The 18,523-nt window shown below is 46.9% G+C and overlaps 2 protein-coding genes across 9 annotated transcripts; one reads left to right on the top strand and one right to left on the bottom strand.

Annotated features, from left to right (window-relative positions):
- Positions 1–634: 634 nt before the first annotated feature.
- Positions 635–9,411, top strand: LOC122390893 (DNA polymerase kappa-like). 8 transcript variants are annotated; one of them, XM_043384324.1, is made up of 7 exons: positions 635–1,559; positions 2,664–2,974; positions 3,800–3,940; positions 4,362–4,477; positions 4,837–5,025; positions 5,387–5,565; positions 7,592–9,411. In XM_043384324.1, exons 2-7 carry the CDS (start codon positions 2,759–2,761, stop codon positions 8,911–8,913), a joined length of 2,163 nt encoding a protein of 720 aa, XP_043240259.1. In that variant the 5' UTR covers positions 635–1,559; positions 2,664–2,758; the 3' UTR covers positions 8,914–9,411. The 8 variants fall into 8 exon arrangements, with proteins under 8 accessions (XP_043240259.1, XP_043240263.1, XP_043240261.1 ...); XM_043384328.1 differs by lacking the exon at positions 635–1,559 and adding an exon at positions 1,724–1,766; XM_043384326.1 differs by lacking the exon at positions 635–1,559 and adding an exon at positions 1,752–1,966.
- A 974-nt stretch (positions 9,412–10,385) lies between these two features.
- Positions 10,386–16,405, bottom strand: LOC122390900. Its single transcript, XM_043384348.1, has 5 exons — positions 14,572–16,405; positions 12,694–12,801; positions 12,272–12,400; positions 11,768–11,861; positions 10,386–11,379 (listed from the first exon to the last, which is right to left on the bottom strand). Coding segments are annotated over exons 1-5 (384 nt in total). The 5' UTR covers positions 14,574–16,405; the 3' UTR covers positions 10,386–11,328.
- Between the last annotated feature and the right edge of the window lie 2,118 nt (positions 16,406–18,523).

The following is an 18,523-nucleotide window of genomic DNA, read 5'->3' as shown; positions in this document are numbered from 1 at the left end:
TTGACCTTGACCTTGACCTTGAAGGTCATGACCTAGTGACCTGAAAATGGCTGTCAACCTGGAATCGGGGTCGAGGAATCGATTGAGACCATTTACAAGCCAATCGGACGGTAACTTTAGGCTGCAGAGCGTTCCCCGTCCTTTGACCTTGACCTTGACCTTGAAGGTCATGACCTAGTGACCTGGAAATCGCTGTCAACCTGGAATCGGGGTCGAGGAATCGATTGAGACCATTTACAAGCCAATCGGACGGTAACTTTAGGCTGTAGAGCGTTCCCCGTCCTTTGACCTTGACCTTGACCTTGAAGGTCATGACCTAGTGACCTAGAAATCGCTGTCAACTTGGAATCGGGGTCAAGGAATCGATTGAGACCATTTACAAGCCAATCGGACGGTAACTTTAGGCTGTAGAGCGTTCCCCGTCCTTTGACCTTGACCTTGACCTTGAAGGTCATGACCTAGTGACCTGGAAATCGCTGTCAACCTGCAATGAGGAACGAGGAATCGAATGAGGGTCTTTTCATCAAAATCGGTTCACTGGTTCTTGAGTTATTGCGTTCCCCGTCCGAATATCGAATTTTTAGTTTGATATTCGCGAATATCAAACTGCTGCTCAATTGATGGACGTAAGCGCGAAAGTGTGAAAACCTTACAATAAAGACCAAGTTTTTTAGAATATTTAAAACAAATATTATACTTTACAATATTGTATACTTTACAATATTACAAAGTATTGATTATCTGTAACAATCTTGGTATTGATGCTTGTCAAAAGATTTATAATCTAACTGACATGCAACCATTTTGGTTCAGCTCATGCTGATACGCGGAAAACGAAAAGAGCGAGGCGGGAGTTGTGGCATTCACGATTTTGGTTTATATTTTGGGATCAAGTAGTCGTTAAAGGGACCGTCCCACCTTCAAAAAAGTTAATGAATTGGCATGAAAGTAATGTCGCTCGGTTCAGAAAGAGCGAAAACGAATATCTACCAAATTTCATCGAAAAATATTCACTGGTTTTCAAGATATTAGACAAAAATATTTGATTTACTATTGCCTGTAATCTCTCCTAAGGCATTGCCTTCGGCACTGCACTGCGTCGCCACGAGTTGGCCACAGACGAAAACATGTACAGTACGGGCGAAGAAATGTTGGACGAAAAATGAAAATATGTAGAGACAAAAAAATGCACGGACCAAAAAACGAAAATAAAGAAAATGCACGAACGAAAATAATTACGAACGAAACATTTCTGAAGACTTTTTCAGAAAAGTCGCTATCATTCGTCGACAGATCTGGCGCATCTCGTGAGGCGCTTTACCGAAAAAGAAAATTACCGAATTCTCTTCTATTGAAACAGAACCGAAATTCCAAAATTATTTGTGTATATCTATCACTTTTTCATAAAAAATAGTACCCCCCACCCACCCAAAACCCCGGTTTCCCACAGTCCCCCTAGTGTGTTGGGTTTTATGAAGATACTACATTTCTGCGTAATGGTATTGAACGACAATTGACACGTTGACAACAGACCGTCGTGCGGCTCCACCGAGATCGTGGTAAGAATACGATTAGTTAGCTTTTGGTCTTAAAATTATCGATCAGATAACTGGAAACCACATTATTCTTACTAAACATGAGTTTCTCTATAGAATGATGTCTATATTACAGGGATTAACTAATTTTTGAAGCGGGGACCTCCATGTGTACCGCCCTCTTGTTTACTTTTTGGGATCTCCGCTGTTCCTAGCGACTCTTTTTATAAAGTGCGGCACTTGTTGCGCTCAAAGAGGCATATATCACGGCGTGCTACCAAATGTTCTAGTAAAAGATTTAAAATCGTTAGATATGCGCTGACGTCGCAAATTCTAAGGGGGCATTCCAATGCATTAGCCCCTTAGAGTTAGAACCCGAAAATTGCAAGTTTGAAATTCCATAACTCCGGATTAAAACATTTTTTGATGTTGTGAGTGCCCAAACCAGTATTTTCAGGCCATGGCCACCAAGTTGGCTATCTCAACTCAAAACTAATGTTAAGGTGGGATGGTCACTTTAAGTTGAGGTATCTGCATGGATGTTGTCAAATGGTTGGTTTAATCTCATTGTGAAGGGGTGTAACAACTAACAGGTAACATACTACCCACCACACATTCTGATTTCTGACTCAGTTAATAGATAGATCAGGTAAAGCTGAAGCCCTAGGTTGTGCTCAATAATCTTTAAAACACTTAGTAAATCAATTGGCATCACTGTGAAGAGGTATTTTAAGCTTACATTGTAAAGTATAATATTTGTTTTAAATATTCTAACACATCTTTGCACAGTGCATTGCCTAACTTCAAGGCAGCCTCCTTACTCCTGTGATGAAATAAACCACGTGCAGGAATAAGGATATGTCAACTGCTGTTCCTTTGGCTGCACAGTTGACATGTTCTTTATCCTGCTCCTGGTTTGATACAGCATCTTTTATTTAATCTAGGGGTCTTAATCTAGGTCTAACTAGGGTCTTTGTAAAAAGTAATTATTTTATAATAAAACTGTGCTCTAGGTCTTGTATTACCTACCTACCTAACCTGGATGTATGATAACTGATGATTTCTTGTAATATTCAGAGTCCAGAGAACACCTATGACACAAATTTGATAAGCGTTTGTCCATTTCAGACAACTATTGAATATTGATTCAGTCTGGACCAATCTGAAAAATAACAAAATATTGCTGGGTGAAGACAACAACTGCATCAAGAAACTTTTCAACAATGGCATCCAATAGCTATTTGGCTCCTTCTCCAGAACAGTCTTTAGAAGCTGAGGTGGAAGAAGTTACAGAGCCACACGATGGTGAACCTAGAGAGGCCTCAAGAAATGAGACCACCACTGAGATGCATTCAAAACCAAGAGGTCAACTGGCCACTATGAAACTCAATGACACTAAGGCAGGAATGGAAGGACTTGATACTGACAAGATAAATCAGGTAGGTACCTAATGCCTGTCTATATTTTATGGTGGGTAATAACTGTTATGTCTTGTGTGTACTGTGTGTCAACCTATTTGGTTCTTTTGAACAAGCTTTTGAAGAAGTGCTTTAAATTTTTAACTTTGCAAGAGGAAGCAAAGTCGAAAGAGTTTCTTTTTTTCGAAAAAATCCCCTGGGGCCGGTATTACATTTCTTGATCTGCCTGTGAGTGATAGAGGCTGATCAATGTACAGCCCACCGGTAAAGTAATGTAGGGTTTTACCAATCTCAACGGTTTGCTTTGACTGGCGATTGTTTAATGCGGAGTGATCGAAAAGAAGATGTCAATAGCTAAAGTTGCAGCTGCAAGGGTGACGATACATATAAGCTACATTCAAAGTTTCATTGTAGTCTGGCTAATCGTTCCTAAGCTTCAGAAGCAGAACATACCCATGACTGAAACCCCACATTACTTCTGCTGTGGACTGTACTATTGGTCTCAAGATAAGGGCCCAGGCGACCTGTTGTTCAGATGCGGTGAATACCCACACCCTCGCCACAAATTGAGTGGGGATGGCGCTGGGTGGGAGGAGGGGTGCACTCGGCCCGAGTTGTGGCTAGGGTAAGGCTATTCAATGCATCAAAACTACAGGTCGCCTGGGCCCTTGTCTTGAGACCAATAGTACACATTGTTTGCAATATGAAGACTGGCACATAGGCATTGAAAGCTTGGTCTATAAACATGGCCAATGATGTCTCTTGTCTTATAGCAATGAGTGTGTAGAAGGTACTATGCAACATACTTTGTCGTTAATTCGCTCATTCATGATCCAAATATTTCAGATTATTGAGGAGGCATCGAGAGGTTCCAAGTTCTACAACCACAAGAAGCAACGGCAGGAGAAGATCGACGAGCGGATTCGGCGAATGCTCGAGCTCAAAGATTCGTTCACTCCTGAACAGATCTGCCGATCAGAGGCCCAGGTAAATCGGACTCACTGCTCCCACATTCAGTGGCGAGACTGGGAAGTCGGGACAGTCAGTTGAGATGCAGCCTCTTTACCATGGGCAGTTTTTCGCTGATAATCGCCAACTATACAGTAATTGGCAACGGGCAAAAAAGATCCGTATTACCGACAGTCAGCGTCGAGACGTAAAAATTTGTTTCTAAATTCATGCCCTAAAATCTAAAATCATGCAATTCACGATGTGGTTGCATGGTTGGTCCAGTGCTGTGCCACAGGTTCTGCGAGGTAGGGACTTGGCCCTTTCAACCAAGGAGCCGCCCACCCTACCATTCATATTATAGATCCTGCTTGAATAGCCTGATCACTACCATTAGCTATCCCAATTCGCTTCCCAAAGTGATCTCCCATGACTGACCTATAACGTCATGTGACCGCAGATGGACGCGCTGACGGCCCAGCTGGAGCAGTCACGTGACCTGAGCCGGTTCATTGTGCACGTGGACATGGACGCGTTTTACGCTGCCGTCGAGATGCGAGACCGACCCGAGCTAAGGTAAGCTCAAAGCTGGAGCTCTGTACATGCGATGGCTGAGATAGGTAGGTTCTTTTATACTTCGTAGTTTGTTCCGTGCTGCGTGTCGTTTTGTCGACGACCTCAGCCTCTCTGGCCTTGTAGGAAGAGGTAAATAGCTGGTCCCCGTCGTTTGCACTGACACCACTGTCTTTCTGATGCATGAGTCCCTGACCTCGCCACCTCTTGACACAGTTCCCCTGACACCGCGCTACTCGCACCGCCCTCCCTGATCCCATATGTCACCATTCATGCTCATTACTGTTAAATCCATGTGGAGCCCCCTAACTCTGTCCCTTTGACACCGTCCCCCTTCACCCCCCCCCCCCCTTCACCGACAGGGACGTACCGATGGCTGTCGGCAGTAACAGCATGCTGAGCACATCCAACTACGCCGCGCGCAAGTTCGGCGTGCGGGCCGCCATGCCTGGGTTCATCGGCCGCAAACTGTGCCCCCAGCTGGTGATCGTGCCGTGTGACTTTGACAAGTACCGCGCCGCCAGCCAACTGGTGCAGCAGGTGATGGCCAGGTGAGGGGGCGGTGTCAGGGACTCGCGTTTGAGGAATAGGGCTAGATGTTTTTTTTTTTTTTTAGATGATGAAACTAAATGTGCTAAATGTCGGCGACTGGTGTCTGAAATTAAACCAGATCTGCAGCAAGAGAACTGCTTGACAGTCTCCGAACTAAGATAGGACAAGCCTTTCTGCTTTAGCCTCTGTAAGCCTGTCCAATGAATCTGGTTTAATCTTCACTTACCAGTCAGCAAAGTCAATACCGTTCATTTTGTTTTTCACCTTTACCGCGACCGTACCATGTCTACTCTTCATACTCGTCTGTTCAACGGCGTCCCTACTCCCTCTCTGACGCTCCCCTCTCGCCGATCCGACCAGGTACGACCCGGACTTGTCGATGGTGTCTCTGGACGAAGGCTACCTGGACATCACGGACCGAGTGGCCTCTGAGATGGACGGAGACACTGGAGAGCAGTCGGAGGACGAGGTGGCTCAGCGTCTGGTCAGGGAGATGCGGGCCGAGATCTGCCGGCTGACGCGGCTCACCGCCAGCGCTGGTGAGATGGCTGACTGATGGGAGGTGGAGGGGTGGCATGGGACCGGCACCAGATGGGGGAGACAGGTCGGCGGATGGGTGCAGAGCTGGAGCGAGCCTGAGTTGGCACTGGATGGGGAGCGAAACTCGGGGCTATTACGGATAGACTGGAGATGAGAGAATCGTGGGTAGACACCGGCAAATATTGTTGAAAAATCCTGGCGATGTTCGTGTTTGATTTTTGATGTGCTTGATATAGTTCGAATGGTATTTGCCTGCAATTCTTTCTGCACTTTGACTTCTCCAGCTATATTCGTATAGTCATACCATCGCCATTCATGATAATTGCTACCACTTCGAGTGCAGGTAAAGTATCAAGTGAATTACATACGAGGGGGTATCGAAAAGTTCTGATCATCACATAGAAGATATAGACCGATTTTGATGATTTTTGGTTGGTATTATATTCGGTTCTTAAGAATAATGTTCCCGCAAAGAGAATCCTGAGAAGTGGTTTTATCTTATGTAGGAGAGACTTAGAAGTAAAAAAGATGAGTATTTGGCCCATTGAGGACCGAACCGTCATCCAACTAATACATTTGAAACGGTATCACACTGAGAAAATACATAAAGAACGTGAAATTAGTTTATGGCGAGGAAAGCCCCTCTCATGCACTTACCGAAAATGAAGGAATAATTTTCAACTTGTTTGCATGGCCCTTGCAGGGAAGTCAACAAGTGAGTGACTACCAATGACTGACAAGGTGGTGACTGTGAAGGAAGTGGAGGACCTCATCCTTACAGATCGTCGTGTGACCTTTCGGATGATTGTGCAACAGAAAGGTCTCAATGCTGGCAGAGCCTGAAAATATTATCGGCGAAGAACTACAGACGATAAAGGAGTCAGCCCGCTAAGAAGTTCGCGTGTCTACTTTGTTCAAGAGAAAAATGCGTCTTGGCCTTTCGAAATTAAAACTAGGCTTTTTTTAGGAAATTGAAGACATCTTCGATCATTTAATGACTTGTGACGAATGCTGGGTCTATGTGTATGATCCAGAGACAACAAGATGATCAAGAAGTTTAAGCACGGCACATCTGCCCTTCTTAAAAGGCGAAGATGCAGAAGCCGATATGGAAGGTCAATGCTATCAGTGTTCTGGATCTGGCGTAGTAGTCATTACCGACTGTCTTGATGATGGTCGGATAATGATAAGCAAGCACTACTGCACAATTTTGAAGAAGTTGCGAGATGGCCTCAAGCAGAATCGCCGCAAAAAAAAGCCCAAGAAAGATGTTTAATCCGCACCGAGAGCCCCAGCCCATTCGTCCTGAGCTGCGATTTAAGAGTCAACGTGATATGGACATTAAATCCTACCGCATCTAAGAAATTCACCTGACCGGGTATTAACTGACTCTTGATTGTTACAGGAGATGAAGAATCCACAGTATGGCCGGTGTTTTAAGGACAGAAATGACGTCATTGATAAGGTGGAGCAGTGATTAAAGGGACTATCCCACCTTTAACATGGGGTTTGAGTTGAGATAGCCAAGTTTGCGGCGAGGTCCTACAGAGTAAAAAGAATCAGCTTTATGACAGTAATGTGGCCTGGGGAAGGAGGTAATTTTGGGCTGTGACGTCACATATTTGAAAGTTTGTGTTTGGAATATGGGAAGCCTAAGATGTTTAATGAAAAATAAATGCCAGAACCGTGTTCCTGGTCATCCAATCTATAAAGTCGGGCACAATTTAACTGGTTTTAACAACATTTTAGAAGGTGGGATAGTCCCTTTAACGGGACAGTGCGAAGGTCCTACAATGACCGCCTGAGGCAGCTCAAGGAACGATGCAATAAGTTTGCGGTCGTGTGTGGTGACTTGCAAAGGAGTAATGAACATCATGTAAAAAAATCAAATTTCTATCACATCTAATTCATGGTGATGATCAGAACTTTTCGATACCCCCTCGTATTTCGCTGTCTTGTTGCATGTCCACCGCGCATCCTAATCGAAGCACCCTCTCTTACACGCGGTCTTTCCGGTGACGGCAGGTATCGCCGCCAACGGCATGCTGGCCAAGATCTGCTCGGACCAAAACAAACCGGACGGCCAGTTCTTCCTGCCCCGCGAGCGGCGCGCCGTGCTCGACTTCCTGCGCGAGCTGCCCGTTCGAAAGGTAAGCGGCATTGGCAACGTGTTATCTCAGCAGCTGGCGGCGCTCGAGGTGACGCGCTGCGGCCAGCTCCTCGAGCGGCGCGGCCTGGTGCGACTGCTGTTCTCAGAGTGCACCCAGCTGAGTCTGCTGCGCGCCGGACTGGGCGCCGACCCGCCGGGGGTGGGGCGGGATGAGGACTCCCACCAGAAGTCGGTCAGCACAGAGACGACATTCGCGGCTACCGCAGACCCCGCGCAGCTGTCGGAGCTGCTGGGAGAGCTGTGTCAGCAGCTGTCCGAAGACCTTCGCCGCAAGGGCCTGCGCGGGCGGACTGTCACGCTGAAACTCAAGACCAGCTCGTTTGTGGTGCGATCGCGAGCCACCACGCTGGCCGAACCGACCTCAGCGGCGGCTGCACTGCTCGCCGCCACCCGGCCGGCGCTGGCCCGCGAGCTGGCGGCAGGTGAACCGCTGCGACTGCTGGGAGTGCGTGCGTCGGCCCTGGTAGCGGCTGAGGGAGCCGCCGGCCGACGCCAGGCCACCCTGACTGAGATGACAAGCCGAGCCTCCACCCCTCGACATGAGTGTCCGGTGTGTGGACGAACTGCTGGGTCCCTGGCGGAGCTGTCTGCCCATGTGGAGCAGTGTCTGGATGGGAAGGCGGACGGTGGGGGAGAGCAGAGTGAGGGACGGACTACGGAGACGGGTGACTGTGCTGCTGAGAGCGAGAGTGGTAATGGTGAAGCTAGAGAGGCGGTTAACGGTGGTACTGAGATGTTTAGGCCGACTCAGGAAACCGAGATATCTGTAGGCTCACCACCACCCTCCAGCTGTGATAATGTTTCTGGAGACCCTATCAGGCACGCACCTGCGAATGGAATTAGTGATCCCGCTGCATGTGTGGGACCGTCATCTGCCAGCGACGGGGATCGACTTCAGTCGGGTAATGTAGAGGACACTACTCCGGCTTCTGCTGCAGAGACGGCCTGTGGCGGCCCCTCAGCGGCCTCGTGTCCTGTGTGCGGTCGCCCCATGCCCGAGGAGCTAGAGCTTATCAACCGCCATCTGGATGAGTGTCTGAACCAGAAGTTATTGTCTCGGCTAACAGATGGCGGGCCGGTCGGCGGCCAGAAGCGGCTGCCAGCACCACACTCTGGATTGCCTCGGACCAAACATAAGCGGATCGACTCGTTCTTTACTGCTGTCAAACGATCGTGATAATGAATGCGAATGAATGAAGAGGGTTTGCCTGAAAGAGTCGTTTTAGGCATATATTGAGTGATAGATTGCGAGTTGTGTAGGTATATGTTTGCTTCTGTTTATGCTTGTATTTGTCTAGGCGCTGATTCATGCCTTACTTATAACGGTAATGTATTTTTCCATACGCTTTAAAATTTGTAGTCGGTGGCGTTTTGACGTGTGTCATCAATAGGCTACCCACATTGCCTTTTGCTTCGTGATATCTGGCCTAAATATTATGTTATCGTCGACATTTGACAGAGCCTGACTGTAACTTGCAAGCACCGAACTTGCGCTGGCATTGGGTAGTTTTTGCTGATAGGTTTATTCTGCTGAAACCCTTTCGTATTCAAGTGATATCGTTGAAGAATACGATACTGTGTATTGCTGCTGGACTTGAATGTCTTTGTGACATGTCAATATTGTGTGGAAAATACGATGCAATGAAGGTAAATAAAGGATAGAGGATACATGGAAGCCTGTTTGTGGCAGCTTAGCATTGGCCATTGCTAACTAATTGTGGTATTTTTTATATTATTGGCTATGTTTCAGGCAGGCGTGCAGGGGGCCTAAAACATGTATGATTTGACCTACTTGTATCCTTGTATGATTTATGAACGTATATATTGCATGCATATATGCATATTGTTTACATATTATTTGTGTCTTTGCACTTGAAATTTTGGAGTTGTCGGTCATCCAGAAACCTACCATCCCTGTTTCCCTTATTCAGCTTACAATATCTTGGGAAATGCGGATATGTGTCACCCTTCTTATCACGTATCCCTTCTTTCTATCTTATGTAAGTATTGCCCTTGGTCAGGAGACAAAAATTATAATGTAAAGTCCATATGTGTCGTGTACACGGCGCCGAGCAGGGATCTCCAGACTTCAGCTCAACACCCATGACAGAGGGAATCTCCTAGTTCTTGCTCGCTAGTTCCTGAGTCAGTACTCACCGAGATTCGTGTGTGATGTTGCAATGGGAAACTCTCACCGAGTAGGTTCTTACGAGTGCATGTCGAAATACTTGCGCTTCCTCTTCCACTTGGGCCATTATACGTGGGACAGACTGTCTCCGGTGGCACCTTATTCCACATGGAACGTGATCTTTCTGCACGTTATCTCTGACAGAATATGTGCTGTTCACTCGTCTGACCAGGATCTTGCCCGAGATCAATGTAAATATGTACACTTTCCCTAATTAGCCGTCTGCAGATGACAAGATTCTGGAGTCATGTAGTTGTCATCATGAGCGTAAAATATCTGCCTTTGAATGGATCTGTGCTGGGATTTTCTGTCCGGGTCAAATCTCGCACTTATCGGTGTGCATTTTCAGACTGATTTTATCGTTAAGCTGGTAGGAACTTTGTAATCGCCCTCGATCTCTGCACAAAATACGCCTTTTTCATTTGTTCACTGGATTTCCATGAATCAAAATTGCACCCAGCGCTTGTCTAACACGTGTATTATATGTCATTCCACGGCAGACACGCACAAAACACACAGGTAGGTACGGCACCACGCCACTGTGGCGCGCCTGTACTCTCAATAACACACGCACATACACACAGGTGCTGTGAGCGAGTCATCCCTCCTCCTCGTGAGAGCGACTTTCTCGGCCGGTCCTGGCAGGCACCATCTCATCAACACAACGTCCACCAAGTGTCAGCGCCACCGCCGGGCGCCACCAGCGTAACGCCAACCGCGAAATAAATACGACGATCAAGTGCAGACAAACATAATTATGAACCACGAGGCGTGGACCGGCCAACACCCTCGCGAAACGCAAACAGAACGTATAAAACTAAGTGGCAGGTAAACTGCAGGACACAACCAGTGCGCACAACTAAAAAGATATTTTATCCATGAGTATAACGACTAACAAAGCTCATAGGCAGCGTATATCCACTAGTTGCTATAAATACTAATATATAACTTAATTGTCATGATAGTACCGATTAGATAAATATGATAGCCTGCCCTCAAAAGCATGGGGCTCTGCTGTAAATGCCAACAGCCAACTGCCGACCAAAGCGAACGGGGCTCCCGCCACCGGCCGTCCCTATCGCATATCAGCCTCGTGACTAGCAACGTACCTTCCCCGGTGGTTTCGGATGCGCCCTGCCCACCCCGCCCCTGTCAGGTCAGGTCAGGTCAGGTCGGATGGCTCAAGCCAGGTCGACTAGACCGCCGACATCTACAAAACGACCTTGTGCGGCCACCTATACCTCGCGGCCCGCTGGCAGCCCCACATCCTGTGTCTTTGCGTCTCCCCAAAGCCCTCCGCTTCTTCCTTCTTTGTGTCTTTCCTCCTCAATCAGCCTCTCTTCGCTGGGAGGGCAGGTCCCGGAAGGACCGCCGTCAATGTCGGCCTTAGACATGCCGTAGACCTTAGTCGTCCAGATAGTCTTCGTCGCTGTAGTCGCTCTCGGTTGGTAGCAGCTGAAAAGATTGAAAGGATGGTTAGTTGAATAGCGCAGACGATGGAAATAATGAAGTGGCTCATCGACATTTAGACCTCAGGAAACGCACACGGAAATGCTCGCTGAAAGCTTGCGCTCAATTTGTGAACTCGTTTGAAACACCTGAAACATCGTGCTTCTGGAGTTGGAAACCAAAAGCGTCGAGGCATTCTGTTGAGACAGAATGCTCGTTTTTACATCATTCTTTTTGAATTTCCTAGATGTGCGATGTAAGAATGACTGGCTGCAAGACCCGAATTTTTAAATGGATCGTCGTGGAGATACTGCTGAAATCTGACCCTGGGCTGTTGCGTCACCCGCTTGGATCTGCTAAGCGTATCGTTACCGGTCTGAGGTGCGGAACTCACCCTCTGGAGCAGGGAAGCGGCCCGCCTGTCGGAGACTGCATCCCTCCGGTTCGGCGACAGGTAGTGCTCCAGAGCCTTCAGCTTCCGCGACTCGCTGTTGGGGGAACACAAGGAAAGTTAGCTGTTGAATATTGGTAATTACTCGAAGTGGAACGTCGGAAGTGGAAACGAATGCCGTTTCTCGAGACATGATTTCCTCTCAAGATGCACTGTGATTTTATACAAAACTTGTGCTGTTTGCCGATAATACAATGGTCCGCGAGTAAATAATTCGTAGTTGATATCTGACAGGTAGATTGCTAGGACCAGCCCTCTGATACGGTGTGTGCATCTGTGGTTACGTATAACTGCATGTGCTGATTGCTTGTTTTTGTCTACTGTGTTACTGTGCTTTTTGTCCACTGTATTGCTTGTTTTTGTCTTCTACTGTTATGTGTGACTATGCGTGCGACTGCGTGATTGGTCTTCAAATGTTTTTGTGTTTCTGCGTCCGTTCGTACACACCTGGCGTCAGAAAGGTACGTGGCCACCAGCCGGATAAGCTCGGCGTTCCTGGCGCGGCCCAGGCCGTGCAGGTGGTTACGGCTGCTGCGTCCCGATACACCCCGACACTGGTGGTGGTAGACCATCACCCTGTGGGTCAGGCAGAGAGAGGTCATGAGTTGAGACAGGTCACAGAGATAGGGTTATTATTCTAAAGATCAGTCAGAGTACGCTCGGAATCAAAGAAGCCGCAGGAAGGGCGCTGAAGTTCGTTGCTCTTCATATGCTTTAGGTTTCCACTTTGCTACGCATGGCGCTTCAATAGATTTTAATCCTCTTGGATAGGTAAAATTGCCATTTAACGTAAGACTGACCGCCGGAAGGCTCTACCGTGGATGTACCTCTAGCTCGCCCTCAGACTCTCGAGTGACCTCTGTGCGTACCTGCAGTCGATTTTCCTGGGCGCGGCTGTTGTCCGTGTGGCAGCCATCGCGAGCAGGACGAGCAGCAGAACCAGCCGGCGCAGTGCTTTCGAAACGCTCGAACAGCTCCTGAAACAGAGGTACACGCGGCTCAAGACACGCTCGGCCGGCAGAGGAGGACCGCCCGTGGGCCGTGGACGCTCACCGGTCGCCGTCAAAGTGGACGCGCACAGTCATACTCGAGTTGAACGCACGCCGACGGGAGTACGGCTGGCCGGTGCAGTAAACGCACGCGCTAATGAGGGCTTCAGGAATAGTGGCAGGCCGGGGAGGTCCACAGTAGATACGGTTGATATGAATGAGAGGACGTCCTTCCGTTTATACTTCAGGAAAGTGGGGAACGAGAGAATGATATTATGCCAATTACTAATAGATGGATGCTGACGTAACGAAAATGGACTGTCTGATTTGGCTTCTTTCTTCATCTTATCAGGCAATCTGATTTAAGCTCTTTTTCGCTTTCGCTTATATGCATCATGATTTCTTTAGTTAATTGAAATCATTTGTGCTTAACAAAAAGGCGGTTACAGAGGACGGAAATTTATCAGATTTATTGTGTTTTTTGTGATAGTCGATCTTTTTAATGAAACTCCCAGGGGTAGAATGATAAAAGTACAGCAATGCTCTGCTCTTCATCATTTAATTATTATAAGCGTAGAACATCCTCTCATTATAATATTGTAACCTTACCCATATCTCTCATAAATGGGATGCTGAGAGCTTTGTGATAGCATAATGTTTCAACCTTTGATCACTTTTTAGATGGGTAGGAAATCGAATGTTATAGGTCTTAACCGTATGTTGACATGATTTCGGGCATTGCCATTCTGAATTACCAGATAATTATTTTCAGATACCGCACTTTTCTTTGAGAGCACGAAGACGTATACTCAAGATGAACACTTAAAACTAGATGATAACACTAATGCGTGCTAAATGCTAATTTGGCTTTCTGCAGCATGCATTCGAAAACGGTGTTGTTAGATGACATTTTGAATATGAAGACATTCAAACTTTCCAGTTTTATTATTTAGAAATCACTTATTTACTCTCTTAAATTTTGTCCGAAAGGTCGAAAAATGTAATATTTCTGGTCAAGCGTATAAAAGATGTTAGCACGGTCAGCTTGTTTTGGACTTGGACCGTGTGTTTGATCCCACGCTCACAATAATCTCTCATTGACCTACCGCCTGTTCTGTCCAACAGAGAGCGTCATCGTAAGCTCCGTCCTGCCAGTGTCACCTGATCTGACCTGACCCGACCCCTGACCGCGCTCTGTGTGTGCCGCACTGGCTGACCCGGGCCTGCGAAGGACCAATTTATTGGGGCTGAACCCCTCCCTAGTTACCGGGACACATGTCGGGTGAGGGGGACAGGTCATTACGTGCCCCCCCCCCCTCCCTCCTTCGGCGCGGTCCGTCTGCCACCAGGGACTGCATGCATTGTCTCGGGCTCCGGCCTAGTCGGCGCTTTTGACACCCGACAATGTCCGAAGTTATTGCTGGTGTGATTACAATGTAACCATTGCTGGGCGATAATTTGGGACACATTTACCGATTTCCAGAAATGTACCAAAGCGCGTCATGGGTCTGTTTTAGAGACGGGTGTTGTGCGCCCGGTTACCACCAATCACTGGGGTTACGCACATAGCTGCAGGCCGGCGTCGGTACCATATCCTGCTGTGCAGCCCGTTCTTGGTGCAATTAATCTCTCAATCGGAATGCGGCGTGATCAGCATGACGACCAAATCGAATAAGAATAAATGAGTCAAGTCTAAAATTGCGCCAGGCCAGACGCCCTCCTTTCTTTGGTATCACCAGTGCCCGGAAGTTTACTCACATTGTTGCGATATTACAGGTGCGTCCCACTGGAACAATCCAACAGAGTTATGTCTCTCTCGTTCCGCTCTGACCACTGGTCTCTCACTGTCTGTCGACGACTGACTGTTGTGGACACTGTCCGAGCCGTGTTCTTATACGGCTGACCGGTGGGGCCGTCCTGGCGCCGCCCCCTGCCCGAAGGAGGAGGAGCCGTCGCGTCTCCTCCCGTTCGCCAGGGCTCGGGCCGGGGCACGTCCACTCCCAGGTGCCGGCGTTAGTCATCGGGCACTGGGCGGCGCTAGAGCCGGTAGATGAGTCGGAATATTATTTTTTCTAGAGGAAGGGGCGCGTCAGTCATTAGTGAGAACCTTGGCCGAGATGTGACCCGGCTGAGAAGTGCACTCGCACCTTCCACCGGCACCGACAGCTTGTATGTAGTTGTATCGCGCTCCATGGTAAACTGAACATTGAGCCCGACGGGTTCGAGCGGTCCTCGAATGATGAATCCTCAGTTTTGGACACCAGCAGCTCTTCCCCGATAACTTTCAACCAAATGTCCACTGCGGACAGTCTTTCAGCTGTTGATGCATCATCACTTTTTGCAGTCTCGGCATCATTGTTCATGTCCAACCCTTCTCTACAACACTCGGTGATGTCCTGAGAACAGTATTTCTATTTACGTCAATTTCTTATGCGAGTTCCTTTTTTACAATTTCTGTATTGCAGCTACACATTCCTCACTCAAAAAAGTAGAATAATTTTAGTTGCGTCTTACTATTCGGTTCTCCGTTTTTGCAATTATATATTACTTGCTTAGACGCGGAAAGTTGAAGTCGTCAGCCATCTTCGTCTCAGCCTAACACGAGTAACGCGATTTTCCCAAAGGCCTTCGATCATACGTCATCGCATCTGAGCTAAAGGTCAACCTTCTCTCGATTAACGCCATCGGCAAGTAGATAAATGATATTCCGACCCGCATCTGTGATCGTGTTAGGGAACGGCGACAGATGTGAGACAAGTAGTCACAAAAGACTTTCCTTGTGTAAGACTTGCTGCCAAAGTAGTTGCTCGTTTCAGGTGCAGTCAGCTGTGGTCACCGCAGAAAACTTCAATTGTGGGTTCTCTGGTGACCGGACTCTTCCCTCTGTAATGCAATAATGCAGTTGGCGGTTTCCTCGGTTTTCGCTTAGAATACGGGACTTCTGAGACTGAGTGCTTGTTCAGCGTGTCAAACTTGGTCTGTATTTACATTTTGAAGCAAATCAGTATGCCCCGAATGCAGTTGTATTGCAAAAAGATAACGTATGAGTTATGACTCTTTCCTATTTCAGGCCTGTACACATTCAGCTGGTGTGCTTTTGTCAGCCGAAATAGGCTCCACCCACCGTTTCTGGCTGATGGAGTTGTACACATTCGGCTGATGAGAAATGTCAGCAGTGGCTGACTGTCTACAAATGTGGCTTTGTAAACAAATATATCGTCTCATATTCATGTCCTTTATTAATACAATATTTTAATAGTTAGGTATATTATCAAAATATTTGCATATAATATGCAATGGTAATATTTAGTCTTCTTACATTGATAAATAATTATGAAAATAAAATAACGTGAAAAGCGTCTATACAGTGTCGAATTTTCATTTATCTGCAGTACTTAGTAAAAATGTGGCACGTGATTTGTTTACATGCGCCACTACCAGTGTCTAAATGCGTCATTTATGGCTTCTGCTGACGGCTTGGCATCTCTGCACTTGCTTTCTCCTGGCAGCACAGCTCGTCAGCCTATGCTGCCGTCAGCAGAGAGATGACGTCATGTTGCAAGTGCAACATGACGTTATTAATTTTTCAGCCAATAAGGTGAACGTTTCTCGGCTGACAACAGCACAACAGCTGAATGTGTACAGGCCTTTCAATTGTACGTTTCAGTGAGCCACTTTTTTAAGAACGGGCCATTTTCGTTCGTGCCTGTTTCGTTATTTTATAATGCTTAACAACGTTCTGGGGGTCTCCTCTCCTCGATTCGTTGAAGGCCGCTAAATGGTCTGGGGGCAGCTAATACAGTCTGCTGTCTGCCCTGGGTCGGTGTCAGCTATTTGCAGGTGTGGGTGGTAATCCCCCAAACAGGAGAGGTCATCGGACAAATCGCATCGGTCCGTAGACTAATGGCATTGGCACGGCGGGGAGGTAAGGTTGGTGTTAATGTCAGATACTAAAGGCACAGTATAGTGCGAACATACGGCAACACTGGCTATTGCGTAGTGTGTAGCGTTTTTCCAAGTTTAAATTTCGTAGCCTGCACTTTGGAATTTGTCACGCTCTTACCCAGCGGCCAGCGCATTGTGTGGCTTCATTTTTATAGTTTCCATTTCGGTTGAATCTATGCCGAGTGTGAATGTGAAAGAATGCTACGAAACACGTTTACCAATCGATCTGATAAGTTTTAACCGCGATGCTCTGCCTGAGTGTCTCTTTCCAAGAAGCAGCAGCCGCCGTTCTACGAGTAAGCGCGGAAGTCGGAAAATCTGAACGCCGCCGGACAATCGTATGCTGCCTGTAATTTTGTGGTTTATCCAGTAGCGCTGCCGGGCGACAAAAATACTGTCTGGTTCCGTGTCTTTTACCGATATGTCTGGGCTAGGCTGGGCGCGCGGGCCGTAACAGCTGTTTCCAATAATACTCAAATTACCTTTCCTTATGTTTCTACTGAATGTGAGTGAACAGGAGCACTAATGGTGTTTTGTTATCTTGTTTAGTATCTGGTTCTACAAATTAGAACAATTGTGTGAATGGCCTTATTGAAGACAAAAGGATTTGTCATGAACTTAATGGTTGGTGTGACATGTTTGTAAGAGGTGGAAACAGTTACCTATCATCCTGTTGTATTGGGCTTGTCTTAGGAAGGGCCGTAACTACGAATATTCAAGTTTACTTTTGTTGAGAATGAAAATGGTTCGAATCAAATAGTAAATACATCGCTATCTTTTGTTATTTCATTCCCAATACGTCAGTCTTCTTCGTATTCATCCTACTTTTTATCATGTTTGCGTAAGTTACCGTATCGAATACGTCCAAATCGACAATATCGAGCATTCATTCAGGCATTTGCATTAACAGCTCATCGTTTATCGGTTTTACATACCTCCTTTTTTATTTCCATCAACCATACGAGTAAATGTTGATCTTGCAGTCACCGCCAGAGGCTGGTGCTTTGGAACGCTGGTGCGCTGGTGTTGAATTGGAACGCTGGTGCTGTGTGCTCCTAAGCTGCGCCACTGCACTGGGCCGTTTTCTTCTGCAGTGGTGTAGACAAACGCAGGATGCATACCTTCTCCGCGTGGTATCATGTTGCATTGTGCGATTGGCGTTTTGGAAAGTCACTGGGTTTTCACGATGATCGAACATGGTTTTTGCATTAACGATAGGATTATTGGTGACAATGCAGTGGCCATTACAGTCACACAATGCCTCGCGATTGACTGTTGAAACGGAAGGGTCCTTTGGAAATTACAAAATAGAGCAACCACGCAGCTAGATCCCGCGAACGTTCGTGCGTATAAGGTCCTGTAAAAGTGACTCATTGTTATATGCTGTTGTCAGAAAATAAAAGTTGCTCTGGGTTGTTGTTGGTGCAGTTGTCTCAGTTAGGACTAGATGCGGATATTGGATAAATTAGGTACCTATGCCTGCCTATCTTATTGCTTTCTGGAACATTACTAATTAATGAACAACAAAACTGCATCGGTAGCAGATACCCAGACACGAGTTTTATCGAAAACGTCATAAATTAGCGTAATGGACAATTGTTAGGCAGTGATATTGTGCTAAGAAAACCTATAAACTGCACCTGTACAAGCAAACTAGCAACACCTTCATTTCCTCCGGAAGTTGAGGCACACCTTGGCTATTTAGTTCGATAAAGCTAAGTTCCGGCATATGCAAAATTGTCGGGAAACTCAGATTCGTTTTTGT

Source organism: Amphibalanus amphitrite, unplaced genomic scaffold (assembly GCF_019059575.1).
Source record: "Amphibalanus amphitrite isolate SeventyFive unplaced genomic scaffold, NRLGWU_Aamphi_draft 000414F_arrow, whole genome shotgun sequence".
NCBI lineage: Eukaryota > Metazoa > Arthropoda > Thecostraca > Balanomorpha > Balanidae > Amphibalanus > Amphibalanus amphitrite.
This window is presented reverse-complemented; position numbering and strand designations above follow the sequence as displayed.